Below are 15,376 nucleotides of genomic sequence, written 5' to 3' on the forward strand. Positions count from 1 at the left end.
GGGGCAAATTTCAACATTTTACTATAAAAGAAAACTAAACACCTTCAATTTTACGGTTTTTGACGCCACATCTAAGCAAGGCCATTGCTATATTTGGCATGAAGGGTGTGCAAAACGTGGAGCTTTAGAAATCGCTTCATTCCTTTTTGATTTTTTTAAAAGAAAATGCTAATGGAAAATCGGTTCTTTTGTATTCTGGCAACTGCAGTGGCCAAAATAAAAACCACGTTCTCCTATCAATATATCTATATGCAGTACAAACTTTAGATATTCCTTCAATTACTCATAAATACTTACTTGTTGGCCATACTCAAAACGAGGGGGATAGCATGCATTCTTCGATTGAATGACAATTAAAAAAACTATTAACAAGAACCCTCTTTATGTCCCTAGCCAACTAGTCGCTGTAGTTCAAGTGGCAAATAAAGAAAAAAGACAATTTCAGGTAAAAGAAATGGACACCTCAGATGTATACAACTGAACTGCGATAGAAAATTCTTTTCCGGGTAAAAATTTCCAGTACTCTATATCAGGAGAGAAAGTAGTATGGGCGAACGTTATCATTTCAAGTAAAGAAATCAACTCCATCGACTGTTTTTTATAAGTATTCTTATAAGCAAAACGAAATGATGTTTTTTAACCCAGACGATGAAATAACAAAAAAGAAAAAATGGTTCTCTTGTTATGTCTAGAGGACATTCTTGCTCTTCAGTTACTTCTAGAGGAGTCCATAAGAAACCTAGAAAAGCAAAACAACAGCCGCCGAACTCCAACAAGTACCAACTCAAACAAGCATATCGAGCTCCACCAGGGATTCCACTTCAGAAAAAAGCGGATTTAATTATAAGTTTATGCGATGCAAAATTAATACCAACGCCTTATAACTTTTTCCATGGGGTGAAGACCAAAGAAAATGATGAAGATAATTAAGTCAGTTCTTTCTGTTGTATGTCACGTGTACTGAATACAGCCTAAAATAAACGTAGTTTTTTTAAGATGGCAGTGTCAATAAATATATTATTTATTCTCCATTAGGAAATGGCGTTTTACCAAAACTTTCCCAACCAAAACTTTCCCACAACACTTACACAACAATCACTCAATAATTTTATTATATATTGTATTATTTCAGAGCTAAAGTGTAACATTCAAAACAATTTTATAACATTGTGGAAAAAATTTAATTTAATGTCATTTAATTTCCAAAACAAAACAGTAACATCTACAAATAAATGTAACAGTTTTAAAAGTTGTTGAAACGTTCAGTTCAATATTGTAACAACTCAAATTCCTTTCATTTAAACCAATAAATAAAAAATGTTTTAAAAGATATATACATTAGTGCTTTTTAAAATTGTACAAGACTAATTTACGTAAACTAACAACTAACTGAAAAACGAAAATAAACAATAATTTTCGCTGAGGAGTCAATCTTAGCGCATGAAAAACTTTAAACCCGTTTTTCTCAAAATGGTTGATTTTGAGATAGTACAGTGTTGCACTGAGGCAGCGATATTTCCTATCACCACCTACGCTTCACATACTTGGACCATCAAAAAAGTAGATCCGAAGCGTATAATGCATTTGAAATGTGGGTCTACCGTGGAATGTTGCGCATACCATGGACCGCATATCGCACAAATAGCTCAATACTAGCAGAACTTAACATAAAAACTAGACTCACCACAACTGTCAACCAAAATATACGGAGTTATTTTGGACATATAACTGGAAGGAGAGAAGGCATGGAACAAATGATAGTTGAAGGCAAGGTAAAGGGCAAAATATCCAGAGGAAGATCTCCAGTACGATAATCGTACCAAATAAGGGACATGACTGGTCTTCGAAGCAAAACAACAGGCGCAGGAGAGAAATAATTGGACATAAATAGCAAACAAATTACATGACGCCACTACATCCTTATGAAGGAGAAAATATAGAGGAGGAGGACTAGTATGTAAGGTAAATTCAATGTGTCGGTGATCCGAGGTCGATAGGGCCCTTCAATATAATGTCAATTATCAATTTTGCTAATTTGTTCAGTACCTATAGTTATATCAATAATATCCTGACTTTTTTGTTGATAGAGGTGGGTTCGTTATCTTTATTATTCAAATTGAACCTGTTTACAGATATTTCGTACACGGATTGCCTGAACAACCCCCAAACAGTGGAAATGTTAAAAGCTAACGAACTGACATTCGCCATTTTGTTGAGTTTATACGTCCACGTAAAGATCATAAATATGAGTTGCTGCATTAACAAGACGGCATGGTGCTTTTCTACAGAGGGACTCATCAACGTTGGGCAGGACGAGATTGTAATTATTTTAGAGTATATAGATGAGGAGTCTTTTGTGCCGAAAGATGTTTTTTACCATATTAATAACGTTTATGCGGATGCAGTGAAAGGTAAGTTGTATCTTTGGTTGTACAGACTGTTTTGATTTAAATTAGAAATATAAGCTTTAAATGGCAACACTGCGCGCTAGAAATAAACATAAAGCAAAAGTGTATTATAGTAGTTGTATTAGTTGCTGACTATGCTGACGGCGGAGTATCAATTTCACCAGCAAACTAGAGATGTCTTTTTCGTTTAGTTTTTGAATATTTTTTGACACTCTTTACTTAATTAATAGGATTATTTTGTCACTAACTATGTATTCAGTGATTACAATAATTTATATACTATGCAATAAAAACTAATAATCGATAAAAGAGAAAAATTGATAAAATTAATTTAATACTGTTACTATCGAAATGAGTAGATAAATTGTGCAACAGCAATGTTGCCGATTTTAGCTCTTCCTTCAGTGTGGTATATCTAATCAAAAATTAAGCAGTCTGTATATAAAGATAGAAGCAGTACAGGCTTCTTTATATTTAGAACAAGCCAATAGACTGTGTGTACTGTGTAATTTATTCTTTAATCATTTTCCAGGTACGTCAATTAAAGAGCTTGGCCTATCACTCCACAATTCATCGAACTTTTTGGATTCCAAGAACCACGCGGGATTCGTCTATATCCGGCCCACTTTCCAATGTTTAGAAAATGTGATAAAGTCCAAAGAACCTTTTTTGATAGGTATTTTAATACATCGGTGGGAGACGCCGTGGGCCAAACTTTTCCCCTTAAGACTGATTTTGAGATTAGGAGCAGAATATAGGTAAGTATACTATTTTTTAGTGGCATTTCTGTGTTATCTACTACACTGTGCGTCAGAGAAAACGGGCACCCCAAAGAATGGGTCATTTTTGATGTCTCGTATCTCCTAAACCTGTTGTCCGATTTAAGTAATTTTTGTAATATGTTATTCATTTTATATTCTTATTCTTTAACAATATCGCTGTAATAATATTATTGCTAAACAGGTAAATTTTCATTGTATACCGGGTGTACGAATCAAACTGTGTTTTTTCTCAAGGTTCGCATCACCCTGTGGAATATTCTAGCATTTATAAACTACTGAAATTAAAACCCAACTATAGCCTCAGGTTTTCTTAAAATTCTGTTTTTTGATTTATTCACTTCGGTTGGATAATACAAAAGTTAGGTACTTTAACAACTAGCCATATTCTTCATCAGTACAGGGTGTTTCTAAATAAGTGCGACAAACTTAAAGGCGTACTTCTGGATGAAAAAATAATCACCGTTTGCTCTATAAACATATGTCCGCAAATACTTGGTTTCCGAGATACGGGATGTTGAATTTTTTCTTACAAACTGCGCATTTTTTGAGATGCAACTAAAAATTGTATATTCACCATTGGCGCGCATACGGGTAATATGACCGATTATATTACACATATGCACATTAATGGTGAATATAAAATTCTTAATGGTATGTCAAAAAATGTGCAATAACTACGTCTTAAAACCGACCAAATTTCATTTCCATATCTCAACCGGTTTTAAAGCAATAAATAAATCGTCAGTTTGTAAGAAAAAATTTAACATCCCATCTCGGAAATGAAGCATTTGCGGACATGCGATTATAAAGCAAACTGTCATTATTTTTTAATGCAGAATTACCCCTTAAAGTTTGTCGCACTTATTTAGAAACACCCTGTACTGATGAAGAACATGGCTAGTTGTTAAAGTATTTAACTTTTGTATTATCCAATATAAACTAATGAATCAAAAAACAAAATGTTAAGAAAACCTAAGGCTAAAGTTGGGTTTTAATTTCAGTATTTTACAAATGCTAGAATATTCCACAGGGTGTTGCGAACTTTAAGAAAAAAAAACAGTTTGATTCGTACAGCCGGTATACAATGAAAATTTACCTGTTTAACAATAATATTCTTACAGCGATATTGTTAAAGAATAAGGCTATAAGATATTAAAAAAATTACTTAAATCGGGCAACAGGTTTAGGAGATACGAGATATCAAAAATGACCTATTTTTTGGGGTGCCCGTTTTCTCTGACGCGCATTGTATATTTAATGAGAATAAGCCACAATTTTAATTGACAATTTATTTAAATCAAATTAAATGATTATTTTCAATTAAAATTGTGTTTTATTCCCATTAATAAAATTATAGTATGTAATATAAAATGCGATAGATTTAGCATTGTAACATACACCAATAGTGATTTTCAATACTTCACTCCATGACTACATACTATTAGTCCAGGGTAATAAAGTTTTTTCCATGACGCTTGAACAGCCAGGGTACTGAAGCGTTTTTTTGGCAGGTAATACCTGTAAGAGCAAATTGTAACTATTTCCTGCGTAGGATCTGGAGGCCATTTTTATTTATAAACAATTAACTGTCAAAAAATGGATTTCCCCCCTTTTTTTTTCAAATCAATGGAAAACAGGGAAACTTATGGTTTTTTTAGTACAAAAATCTTCGAGATTATGGAAAAACCTTTAAAATGACGTATACAAAGTTTGATTTACCCATTTATTGTTAATATAATTGCGAAAAAGGTCGGAATTGCAAAAAAAAATATTTTCGCAATAACTATTGTAAAAATTAGTGTACAGCTTTGAAATTTTTGTCAAATAAGGGTTCTTTGGTGCTTAATATGTGATAAAAATTTCAAAGCGATTCATTCAATTGTTTAAATTTTATTCAAATTGTTTATCCCAGAGAGCATTTTTTTGCAATAACATAAGTCAGAAAAAAATGTCTTTAGAACCATTCCACAGGTGTCAAATGAAAGAGCATGAGCCATATTTTCAACTTGGTTTAAAAAAAGTGAATAAAAAATGCATTTATTATATAAGTACCGTAAATCTTTCCTTATAAACTTTTTATTTTGTTATATAAGAAATTATATATATTTATTACAATTTTTTATCAATTATGATATAAATAACATTACTTGGTAGTTGTACACTTAAAACAGGGTAAAAAAGTTAATTTTTTTGGAAAAAGTTATTCAAAAAGTTTATAAAGAAAAATTGACGATACTTTTGCATAATTATTTATTACTAATAAATGCAATTTTTATTCACTTTTTTAAACCATGTTGAAAATGTAGCTCATGCTCTTTCATTTGACACCTGTGGAATTGTTCTAACGTAATTTTTTTCCGACTTATGTTATTGCAAAAAAAATGCTCTCTGGGATAAACAATTTGAATAAAATTTAAACAATTAAATGAATCACTTTGAAATTTTGATCACGTATTAAGCACCAAAGAGCCCTCATTTGAAAACAATTTCAAAGTTGTACACTAATTTTTACAACAGTTATTGCGAAAATAATTTTTTTTTGCAATTCCGACCTTTTTTTGCAATTATATTAACAATAAATGAGTATATCAAACTTTGTAATACGTCATTTTAAAGCTTTTTCCATAATCTCGAAGATATTTGTACTAAAAAAATCATGTTTCACTGTTTTCCGTTGATTTGAAAAAAGGGGAAAATCCATTTTTTGACAGTTAATTGTTTATAAATAAAAATGGCCGCCAGATCCTACGCAGGAAATAGTTACAATTTGTTCCTATAGGTATTACCTGTCGAAAAAACGTTTCAGTACCCTGGCTGCTAAAGTGTCACGAACAGGGTATATTTTTGTCTTATTACCCTGGCCTATATACTCAATGGCTGACTTTGAAGGCAATTATGTTAATCATTCGTTTTTTTTTAATTTATAGGTACTATCCAAGCCCTGTGATATCGACGAGACACCGAGACAGCGTGTTTGTAGAAATTGGACATACCATAATTAATTTGTTAGCAGATTTTAGGAATTTTTCATATACTCTGCCGCAGATCAACGGCTTGACTATTCATATGGAGGACAAAAATACTACTCTTACCATTCCAGTTAATAGATATGACCAGGTGAGTTATCGCGTGACTTTTTAAAACGTTTTTATATACCTACTTCACTTGGCATTTGTCCCTACGTCCGGGAAATCTTGTAATCCATTATAAACATAGCGAATATAGCTCAGTGGTAGAGCATTCGACTGCAGATCGAAAGGTCCCCTGTTCAAACCCGGGTGTTCCCTACTTTTTATTTTTAGTTTACTTTAGTTAGCATTTTCATACTTTTTAAATTAATATACCTACTAAAAATTCATATATTATTAAGTTGTTAGTATGATATTAAGGTATATCACAAAATTATTCTTTCGAAACATGTTTCATTATTTTTTACAATTTTATTTGATTTATATGAGTTTAAAATCGATTACAAAATTCTTTCGTGACATAGGGATTGAAACAACAATATAGTTGATAATTTTATAGACGGAGAGCTAGAGCCGAAAAATCATCGTCATAAGTAATATGGAGTTTTTCCTGTGAAATGTGTCCATTGTATATTGACAATTATGACCCCTTTCAGGCTGACACCTCAGTGGATACAGGAAGTAGCAATAAGGGATGAAAGGGGAAAGTTAGTGCAGTTGTTAAAGGTTTTCACCTCCTATTTTGTTAAATCTCCATCGATTTGCATGAAAATTGGTGACTAGTTAGAGCATACCTCAAGAAACAAAACTGATTTGGTGCCACTTGCACTTTTACCCTGGTGGTGAATATCACCCCTTCCCGCGGGTGAAAACTATTTTATTAAAAATAACTCCACAAATCGATAGAGGGACAAATTTTAAGTAAAATTTGTTATATCATGTTATTAAAATAAATCAATACTTTTTGAGTTATTAAAGATCAAAGATTTGTCTATTTAAGAGCATATGCGTGAAGTTACGGATGATAAAAAGAACATGTTAATTAATTGAATGTTAGTAAAATATTATTTTTATATTATGTATTTCGATATTTAATTGAATTTTTTTTTTCATTATAAACTGAATATGTCCAGAAACTGGGGGTGACCAATAATGGGTACATTTAACATATTCGAATACACTTTTGCTAAATTTATAATATCGAAATAATATAAAAATAATATTTTAGTAACATACAATTAATTAATATTTTCTTTTTATCATCCGTAACTTCACGCATGCGCTCTTAAACAGACAAATCTTTGATCTTTAATAACTCAAAAAGTATTGATTTATTTTAATAACATGATATAACAAATTTTACTTATAATTTGTCCCTCTATCGATTTGTGGGGTTATTTTTAATAAAATCATTTTCACCCCCGAGAAGGGGTGGTATCCACCCCCAGGGTAAATGTGCAAGTTGGCACCAAATCATTTTTATTTCCTGAGGTATGTTCTAACTAGTCACCAATTTTCATGCAAATCGATGGAGGTTTAACAAAATAGGAGGTGAAAACCTTTAATAACTGCACTAACTTTCCCCTTTCATCCCTTATTGCTACTTCCTGTATCCACTGAGGTGTCAGCCTGAAAGGGGTCATAATTATCAATATACAATAGACACATTTCACATGCCAAACTCCATATTACTTATGACGATTATTTTTCGGCTCTAGCTCTTAGACTATTATATTGTGTCCTGTACATAATAAAACCGTGGTATTATAAAAAGTACTTTATTTCCATACCTCACATCCAATATGGTCTAGTGGCTAGAATACCTGGCTTTCACCCAAGAGGCTCGAGGTCAATTGCCGGCATCGGAAATCCTTTTTGTTTTTAAAATTGACACTTTAATTTGAAAAATATTTGTTTGTATAATACTTTTTTTATTGTGTCCTCTAAATAACAAAAAAGTGATATTATAAAAAGTTGTTTTTTAAAAAGTGTAATTTTTATAATACTAACTTATTATGCGTCAATGAAAACTGGTCAATAATGCATAGAGGGAACCGAGCCCTTAACGTGAAGACGTGAATGGGAATCAGCGACTTCATGCTGACTACCGGGAAAACTGAAGCTATCATCCTCAGGGGTCTAGGGCCAGAGACCATATAGTTTTTGTCCTGGAGGGAGAAAGGATCTTACCTGCAAAAAACTGAAGCACTTTGGATACGAGGCGAACTTTTGGTGAGCACGTGAAATACGTCGTTCACAAGGCAGAGGAGAGGATTTCGGTGCTGAAAAGTATTATACCCAACAACGTGGGAGGACCAGGGACTTCCATAAGGAGAATTTTGGTGGAAGTGGTCCACTCTACTATACTCTACGCCAAGCAACACCTGTATGACAACAAATGCTTAACATCAACAAATGTAGGAGAATGCTAGAGAAAGCCCAAAGATAAGCACTACAAAGGTGACAAAGACACTAATTACTTTGTCAACAAGTTCCTAACCGGGCATGGCTCCTTCAGGGCCTACCTAGAAAGGATAAGGAATGCTACGGATGGAATCTGCGCAGACTGTGGAGTGGCTGACAGGACACCGAGTACTGTGTATTGGAGTACAGAATGTTCGACTAGGACATAACCAAATTACACAGGAAGGTAAGTAGGGTAAGTGCCAATACCATAATGGAGGTAGCAACGAGAATGAAGATTGAATACAAGGCAATACTGGATGCAGTAACTTGAATTGTCAGAAAGAAGGAAATATTAGAAAGAAACTTGCAGCAAAGATAAGAGAGATAAAGAAAGAGAATGAAAAAGTGAGAGAGTTAAGCTGGGTTATTCACCATGTGATGCATTGGTCTGGAAAGGACCTACCGCATGAGTAGTCCGGATGACGGGGTGGACTTTAGTTGGTAGGCAGGGAGCTATGAAACGTGGCCTATAGAAGAAATATGAGGGTTTCCTGGGTAGATAGAGTTACGAATAATGAAGTACTGAGAAGAATAGGTAAAGAGCCAGTTGAACTTACAATTAAAGAAAGAAAGCTACAGTATCTCGGACATGTGATGCGGGGCGAGAAGTATGGCATCCTGCGACTCATAATGTAAGGAAAGATAGATGACAGAAGGAGCATCGGAAGAAGACATATTTCATGGCTGAAGAACCTGAGAATGGTTTGGATGCAGCTCAAAACAACTATTTAGAGCTACTGCCTCAAAAATTAAAATAGCTATGATGATTGCCAACCTCCATAGCGGAGATGGCACCTGAAGAAAAAGAAGGGAGCTATGGGTGCATCTGTGGGCACGACTCCTCTAGGGGAATGGGTGCGGATGGATATTTCCACCCTGAATTCAAACACATGCCAGGTCATCCTTAACGGGATACGGCCTGGCACGGTCTTCAGAAGATTTACCACCTCCTTCACATAAAAAAACTTATAGTGCGTTCCTTGAGTACTTGGGACATGTGATGAGAGGGCAGAAATACTCATTCTTACAACTTATTATGCAAGGCAAAATCCGAGGAAAGCGAAATGTGGGAAGACGAAGAACATCCTGGCTTAAGAACTTACGGGAATGGTTCGAATCCAGTAGTGCAGAGCTATTTAGAGCGGCAGTCAACAGGGTCCGCATTGCCATGATGATTTCCAACCTTCGATAGAAGATGGAACTTAAAGAAGAAGAATTGCGTTCCTTACGGGGCAACATTTATTTATAATATAGTAATTAAAAAATGTACCTACAAATGACAAATTCAAGGTTAAAAGTACTCGTAATTTTATGTATCTAGGAATAATCATCATCATCAGCCCGTTTTAAGTCCACTGCAGGACATAGCCCCTCCCCCTATGTGCACTGTCTTGTGCAGTATGGATCCAATTTTTGGTCGCCTTTCGTAGATCATCTTGTCATAGTGTATGTGGCTTTCTATTAGTCCATTCTTTCACTGTTTTTGCTGTAAATTTTAAAGAACTGCTTGGATTGACATGAAATTTGGCATACGCATAGCTAACATGTCATAGAAAAAAAGTGATATGGTGCCGATGTGTGCTTTTGCCCTGGGGGTGAGTTTCACCCCATCTCGGTGGTGAAAAAATATATGTTCAAGATAAGTTCCGAAATGGATAAACTGACTAATTTTAAGCAACTTTTGTTCTATAGAGTTTTTTCACCAAACCAATACTTTTCGAGTTATTTGCAAGTGAATATGTTCATTTTTCAACAAAATAACCACGTTTTTAGACAGTTTTTCGCAAATAGCTCAAAACGTAAGCATTTTGTCGAAAAAAATATTCTTAGCAAAATTATAGCCTATAAAAAAGTGAAAAAATGGTGTATATATTAGGTCCCTATACCTAGCAAAAGCAGAGTTATAGCTAATGAAAAATAGGTTCATATTCGAAAAATTCGAAATAGAATAATTCAATGTGAAATATCCAAATAATGAAGCATTCTTGGGGAAAACACATTACAACTTTTTTAAAGTGTTTAAAAAAATCTTTATTTCTGTTTTTATAAAAAAAATTTCTAGCATCAAATGTAAGCAAGTTACGCTCAAAATAGAGTTGGTCCCTTTTGTTTTGGCAAGAAAAATCAGGAAGATCACTCCCCAATTAGCAACTTAAATGAAATTAATCGTTACTTCTTCACAAGTTACTTTACTTATGTTGTGTTTATATGATCTGTAAGTTTCATCGATTCAAAGTGCTTATTTCTGAAAAAAATTTGGTTTTAAAGTAAAATTTTTAAAAATTTTAATTTTGAAAAAAATGGTTTTTGTATTTTGTATTTTTGTATAATACTTTGTATTTTTTTGTTTTTCTGTAAGACAAAAATTTGTCAAGATTCGGTGTATCTAAATTTGCATACACTCTTGATAAATGACTCGTTCAAGCCCTTTTAACTGCAGCTCTTTCAAAAATAAGTACTTTGAACCGACGAAACTTACAGACCGTATGATCAATACATACGCGAGTAAAAAACTTGTGAAGTGATAACAATTAAGTTCATTTGAAATGCTAATTAGGGGATGATTTTCCCGATTTCTTACCAAAAAAAAAGCGACCAACTTTGAACGAACTTGTTTACTTTTGATGCTAAAAATTTTTTTAAATAACAAAAATAAGCATTTTTTAAACACTTTAAAAAGTTAAAATGAGTTTTCCCCAAAAAAGTGCTTCGTTTTTTGGTTATGGCACGTCAAAATATACGATTTGGAATTTGACGAATATGAACCATTTTTCATTAGCTATAACTCTGCTTCTACTAGATACAGTGACCTAATATATTCACCAAGTTTTTCACTTTTTTACATGCTATATTTTTGATAAGAATTTTTTTCCACCAAATACTTACTTTATGAGTTATTTGCTAAAAACCGTTTGAAAACGTAGTTATTTTGTAGAAAAATTAACATATTCACTCGCAAATAACTCGAAAAGTATTAACTTGGTGAAAAAACTTAATAGAACAAAAGTTGCTTAGAATTAGGCATTTTATCCATTTCCGGACTTTTACTTAAACATATATTTTTCACCCCCAATAGGGGGTGAAACTCACCCCTAGGTCAAAAGCACACATCGGCACAATATCACTTTTTAAACGCTTTTCTTTACTTCAATAGTTTGCATCAAATCTTTAGACGTTAATTTGACTGACTTTTCTTCAATGCAAATGAATGAAAATTTGCAGACATATGCATTCGCGGGAACAATATACGAATATTCAATAAAACATTTTTTCTTTATTTAAATAAAAAAAACGATTTTAATGGAAAATGCTTAAATTCTCTTGTTTTTTACAATGTAGAAACTTGAAACCTTTAAGGATTCTAGGTAATGATATGAACTATACATAATTTCACTTTTTACGTTAATTGTTTACGTTATGCTTCCTAAATAAACAATAAAGTTTCAAATTTTGAACGCTCATATATTTGTTTATATATAAATCTGCGTTTATTCGTGTCAAATTTCAATACGATACGAAACAAAACATAACCAAAACTCGAATTCAAAAAATTCGTGTTTTTATCGTTGTCTTAGAAAAACCACCGGTAGAGACGTAACATTAGAATTCGTTTTGTCGTATTAATTAATTAAACGTTTTTCTTTAGTTCAATCGTTTGGGTTAAATCTTTGGACGTTAATTTGACTGCCTTTTCTTCAATGCAAATGACTAAAAATTTGCAGACATATGCATTCGCGGGAACAATACACGAATAGTCAATAAATTTTTTTTTGTTTATTAATTGTTTAAATAAAAAAACGATTTTAACGGAAAATGCTTAAATCTCTTGTTTTTTACAATGAAGAAACTTGAAACTTTTACAGATTGTAGCTAATTATATGAACTATACATAATTTCACTTTTTATGTTAATTGTTTACGTTATGGTTCATAAGTAAACAATAAAGTTTCAAATTTTTTACCGATTACGACTACTTTTCATGTTTTATATGTACATGAAAAATACTACATCATATGTTTTATATATGTTATAGTCAAAGCCCGAATTTCAGGCACTCCTAGGTTTGACTAGGCAATCCTCAGGACTGACTGAGGGTCTTAGTCAAAGCCCGAAATAAATTACAGTTTCGGCCTTTGACTAGTCAAACCTAGGAGAGACTAAGTTGGTCAGGCAAAGGTCGAAATTTAATTTTATGAAATCGGAGTTTGACTAGTCAAACCCCGATCAGCTATTAAAATGTCGTAATTTGTTAGATTAGGTTTAATAAAATGTAATTTTTTAATAATTGATGGATTCGACCGTTACTTGATGGAAGTTCATTTTATCTAACAATAAAAAACTGAAAACGTTTGTTTTCTATACTTCCACACATTGTAAACTATATTACTTGAGAAAGGCACTCCGCCGAAACAGCTGTAGTCACTTAGATATAATAAATTTTGTGGAAGTATAGAAAACAAACGTTTTCAGTTTTTTATTGTTAGGTAATTTTTTAAGTTTAATGTTTATTATTTTTATATTGTCGTAGTTAAAATAAATCGTATTTACTTTTACATGTTGAGGCATTATGGCATTTAAAGTTGCACAATACGTTAGACCTTTTACACTTACATAATTTTAAAGAGCGTTTCTTATTGCAGTAGCATTTTATAAAGCCTTGTCTTCTTCGAAATTTAGAATCTTTTGTACTAATTTCTCTTAGAGACAGCTTAACGTCTGGAACATCTTCAAAATTTAGAAAATTCGCTTTGCATTCTCTTATTTGATTTCTTGAAGAAAGTGTGTTCATTGCTCCATATTTCGTACCAACTCTATATAAACCGTCAAATGTTTTATCTTGAATCATCATCATTCTCTTTGCCTTATCCCTATGCGGGGTCGGCTTCCCTAATTGCATTTCTCCACACAATTCTATCTTGGGTCATATCAATGTTAATCCCCTTTACCAACATGTTCTGCCTTATCGTCTCCCCCCAGGTCTTCTTTGGCCTTCCTCTCCTACTCCTTCCAGGAATCTGCACTTCAGCTATTCTTCATATTGGGTGATTAACGTCTCGACGCTGAACATGACCAAACCATCTTAACCTATGCTCTCTCATTTTGGCATCAATTGGTGCCACACCTAGACTTCCCCTAAAATACTCATTTCTAATTTTTTCCTTCTTTGTCACTCCACTCATCCATCTAAGCATTCTCATTTCCGCCACATGCATTCGTTGTTCCTTTTTCTTTTTCACTGCCCAACATTCAGTTCCGTGCATCATTGCCGGTCTTATGGCTGTTTTATAGAATTTTCCCTTCAGCTTTATTGGAATTTTTCTGTCACACAACACACCACTCGCTTTTTTCCACTTCATCCATCCATCCCTAATTCTACTGCTTGCATCCCCATCTATTTCTCCATTACTCTGTAATACCGATCCTAGGAACTTAAAACTATTGCTTTTCACAATCATTTCACCATCCAAAAATACCATTTTATCTGTAGTAACTCAATCTTTAAATGAACATTCAAAATACTCTGTTTTTGTCCTACTAAGTTTTAAACCTTTTTCCTCCAGAGCTTGTTTCCACTGTTCCAGTTTTTGTTCTAAGGCTCTTTCACTATTTCCTATTAACACTACTAACCTAAATGTTTTATCTTGAATGATACCCAAAATATTTCGAGCATCTTCTTTGGTTCTATCAAAGCTGGGGATAGGTATTGTTACAGCTTTTTCGATCGAAATTGGAGGATTTTTTTCACGTAATTGTTTCATAGTATTGGCCTGGGCATGAAGACCTTCAATCGCCTTTCCTTTATTTATTTTAATATTTTCTGTCTGTGTAAGAATACCTATCCCCAGCTTTGATAGAGCCAAAGGAGAAGCGCAAAAGATTTTGGGTACTATACAAGATAAAACAGTTGACGGTTTATATAGAGTAGGTACGAAATACGGAATAATAAACATAGTTTTTTCAAGGAATCAAATAAGAGAATGCAAAGAGAATTTTCTTAATTTCGAAGATGTTCCAGACGTTGAGCTATCTCTAAGAGAAATTAGTACATATTAAAAGATCCTAAATTTTGAGGAAAAGACTTTATAGAATGCTACTGCAATTAGAAATGCTCTTCAAAATTATGTAAGTGTAAAAGGTCTAACGTATTGTGCAAGTCTAAATGCCACAATGTCTTAACATGTGAGAGTAAACACGATTTTTTTTTATTTTAATTACGACAATATAAAAATAATAAACATTAAAATTAAAAAATGACGTTTTATTAAAGCTAATCTAACAAATTACGACATTTTAATAGCTGATCGAGGTTTGACTAGTCAAACCCCGATTTCATAAAATTTAATTTCGACCTTTGCCTGACCAACTTAGTCTCTCCTAGGTTTGACTAGTCAAAGGCCGAAACTGTAATTTATTTCGGACTTTGACTAAGACCGTCAGTCAGTCCTGAGGATTGCCTAGTCAAACCTAGGAGTGCCTGAAATTCGGGCTTTGACTACAACATATATATTTAAATAAACATGACGATATATTTTAATGTTTGAAAAGTGTAAGACTAGAAAGTAAAAAATAAAAAAATATTTTTAAGAAACGCTTTTCTTTAGTTACGAGTGACTAAAATTAAACATAATATAAAAAAATCAACCAAAAAGCAAAAAATAAAAAAAAATGAAAAAATCTAACACATTCGTTAAAGAAAAGCGTGGTGGAAAAACCGTTTATTCGATGAAGAGGCGCCACGCTTTTCTTTGAC

The 15,376-nt window shown here is 33.0% G+C and overlaps 1 protein-coding gene and 1 non-coding gene across 3 annotated transcripts in view; both read left to right on the forward strand.

Moving 5' to 3' along the window:
• The window catches only part of LOC114327411 (zinc finger FYVE domain-containing protein 9), a 78,575-nt gene that overhangs the window by 33,436 nt on the left and 29,763 nt on the right, over window positions 1-15,376 (forward strand). For both annotated transcript variants that reach the window (XR_007697622.1, XM_028276024.2), the window contains exons 8-10: window positions 2,133-2,411; window positions 2,941-3,166; window positions 6,118-6,307. Coding sequence is in view for 1 of the 2 variants with exons in the window: in XM_028276024.2 (XP_028131825.2) it covers window positions 2,133-2,411; window positions 2,941-3,166; window positions 6,118-6,307 (695 nt within the window). In the remaining variant the exon portion in view is untranslated. The remainder of the gene's footprint in view (window positions 1-2,132; window positions 2,412-2,940; window positions 3,167-6,117; window positions 6,308-15,376) is intronic.
• On the forward strand, window positions 6,406-6,477 carry Trnac-gca (transfer RNA cysteine (anticodon GCA)). The gene has a single exon. It is a non-coding gene; the product is annotated as a tRNA-Cys (tRNA).

This window comes from Diabrotica virgifera, chromosome 4, assembly GCF_917563875.1.
Source record: "Diabrotica virgifera virgifera chromosome 4, PGI_DIABVI_V3a".
In the NCBI taxonomy this organism is placed as follows: Eukaryota; Metazoa; Arthropoda; class Insecta; order Coleoptera; family Chrysomelidae; genus Diabrotica; species Diabrotica virgifera.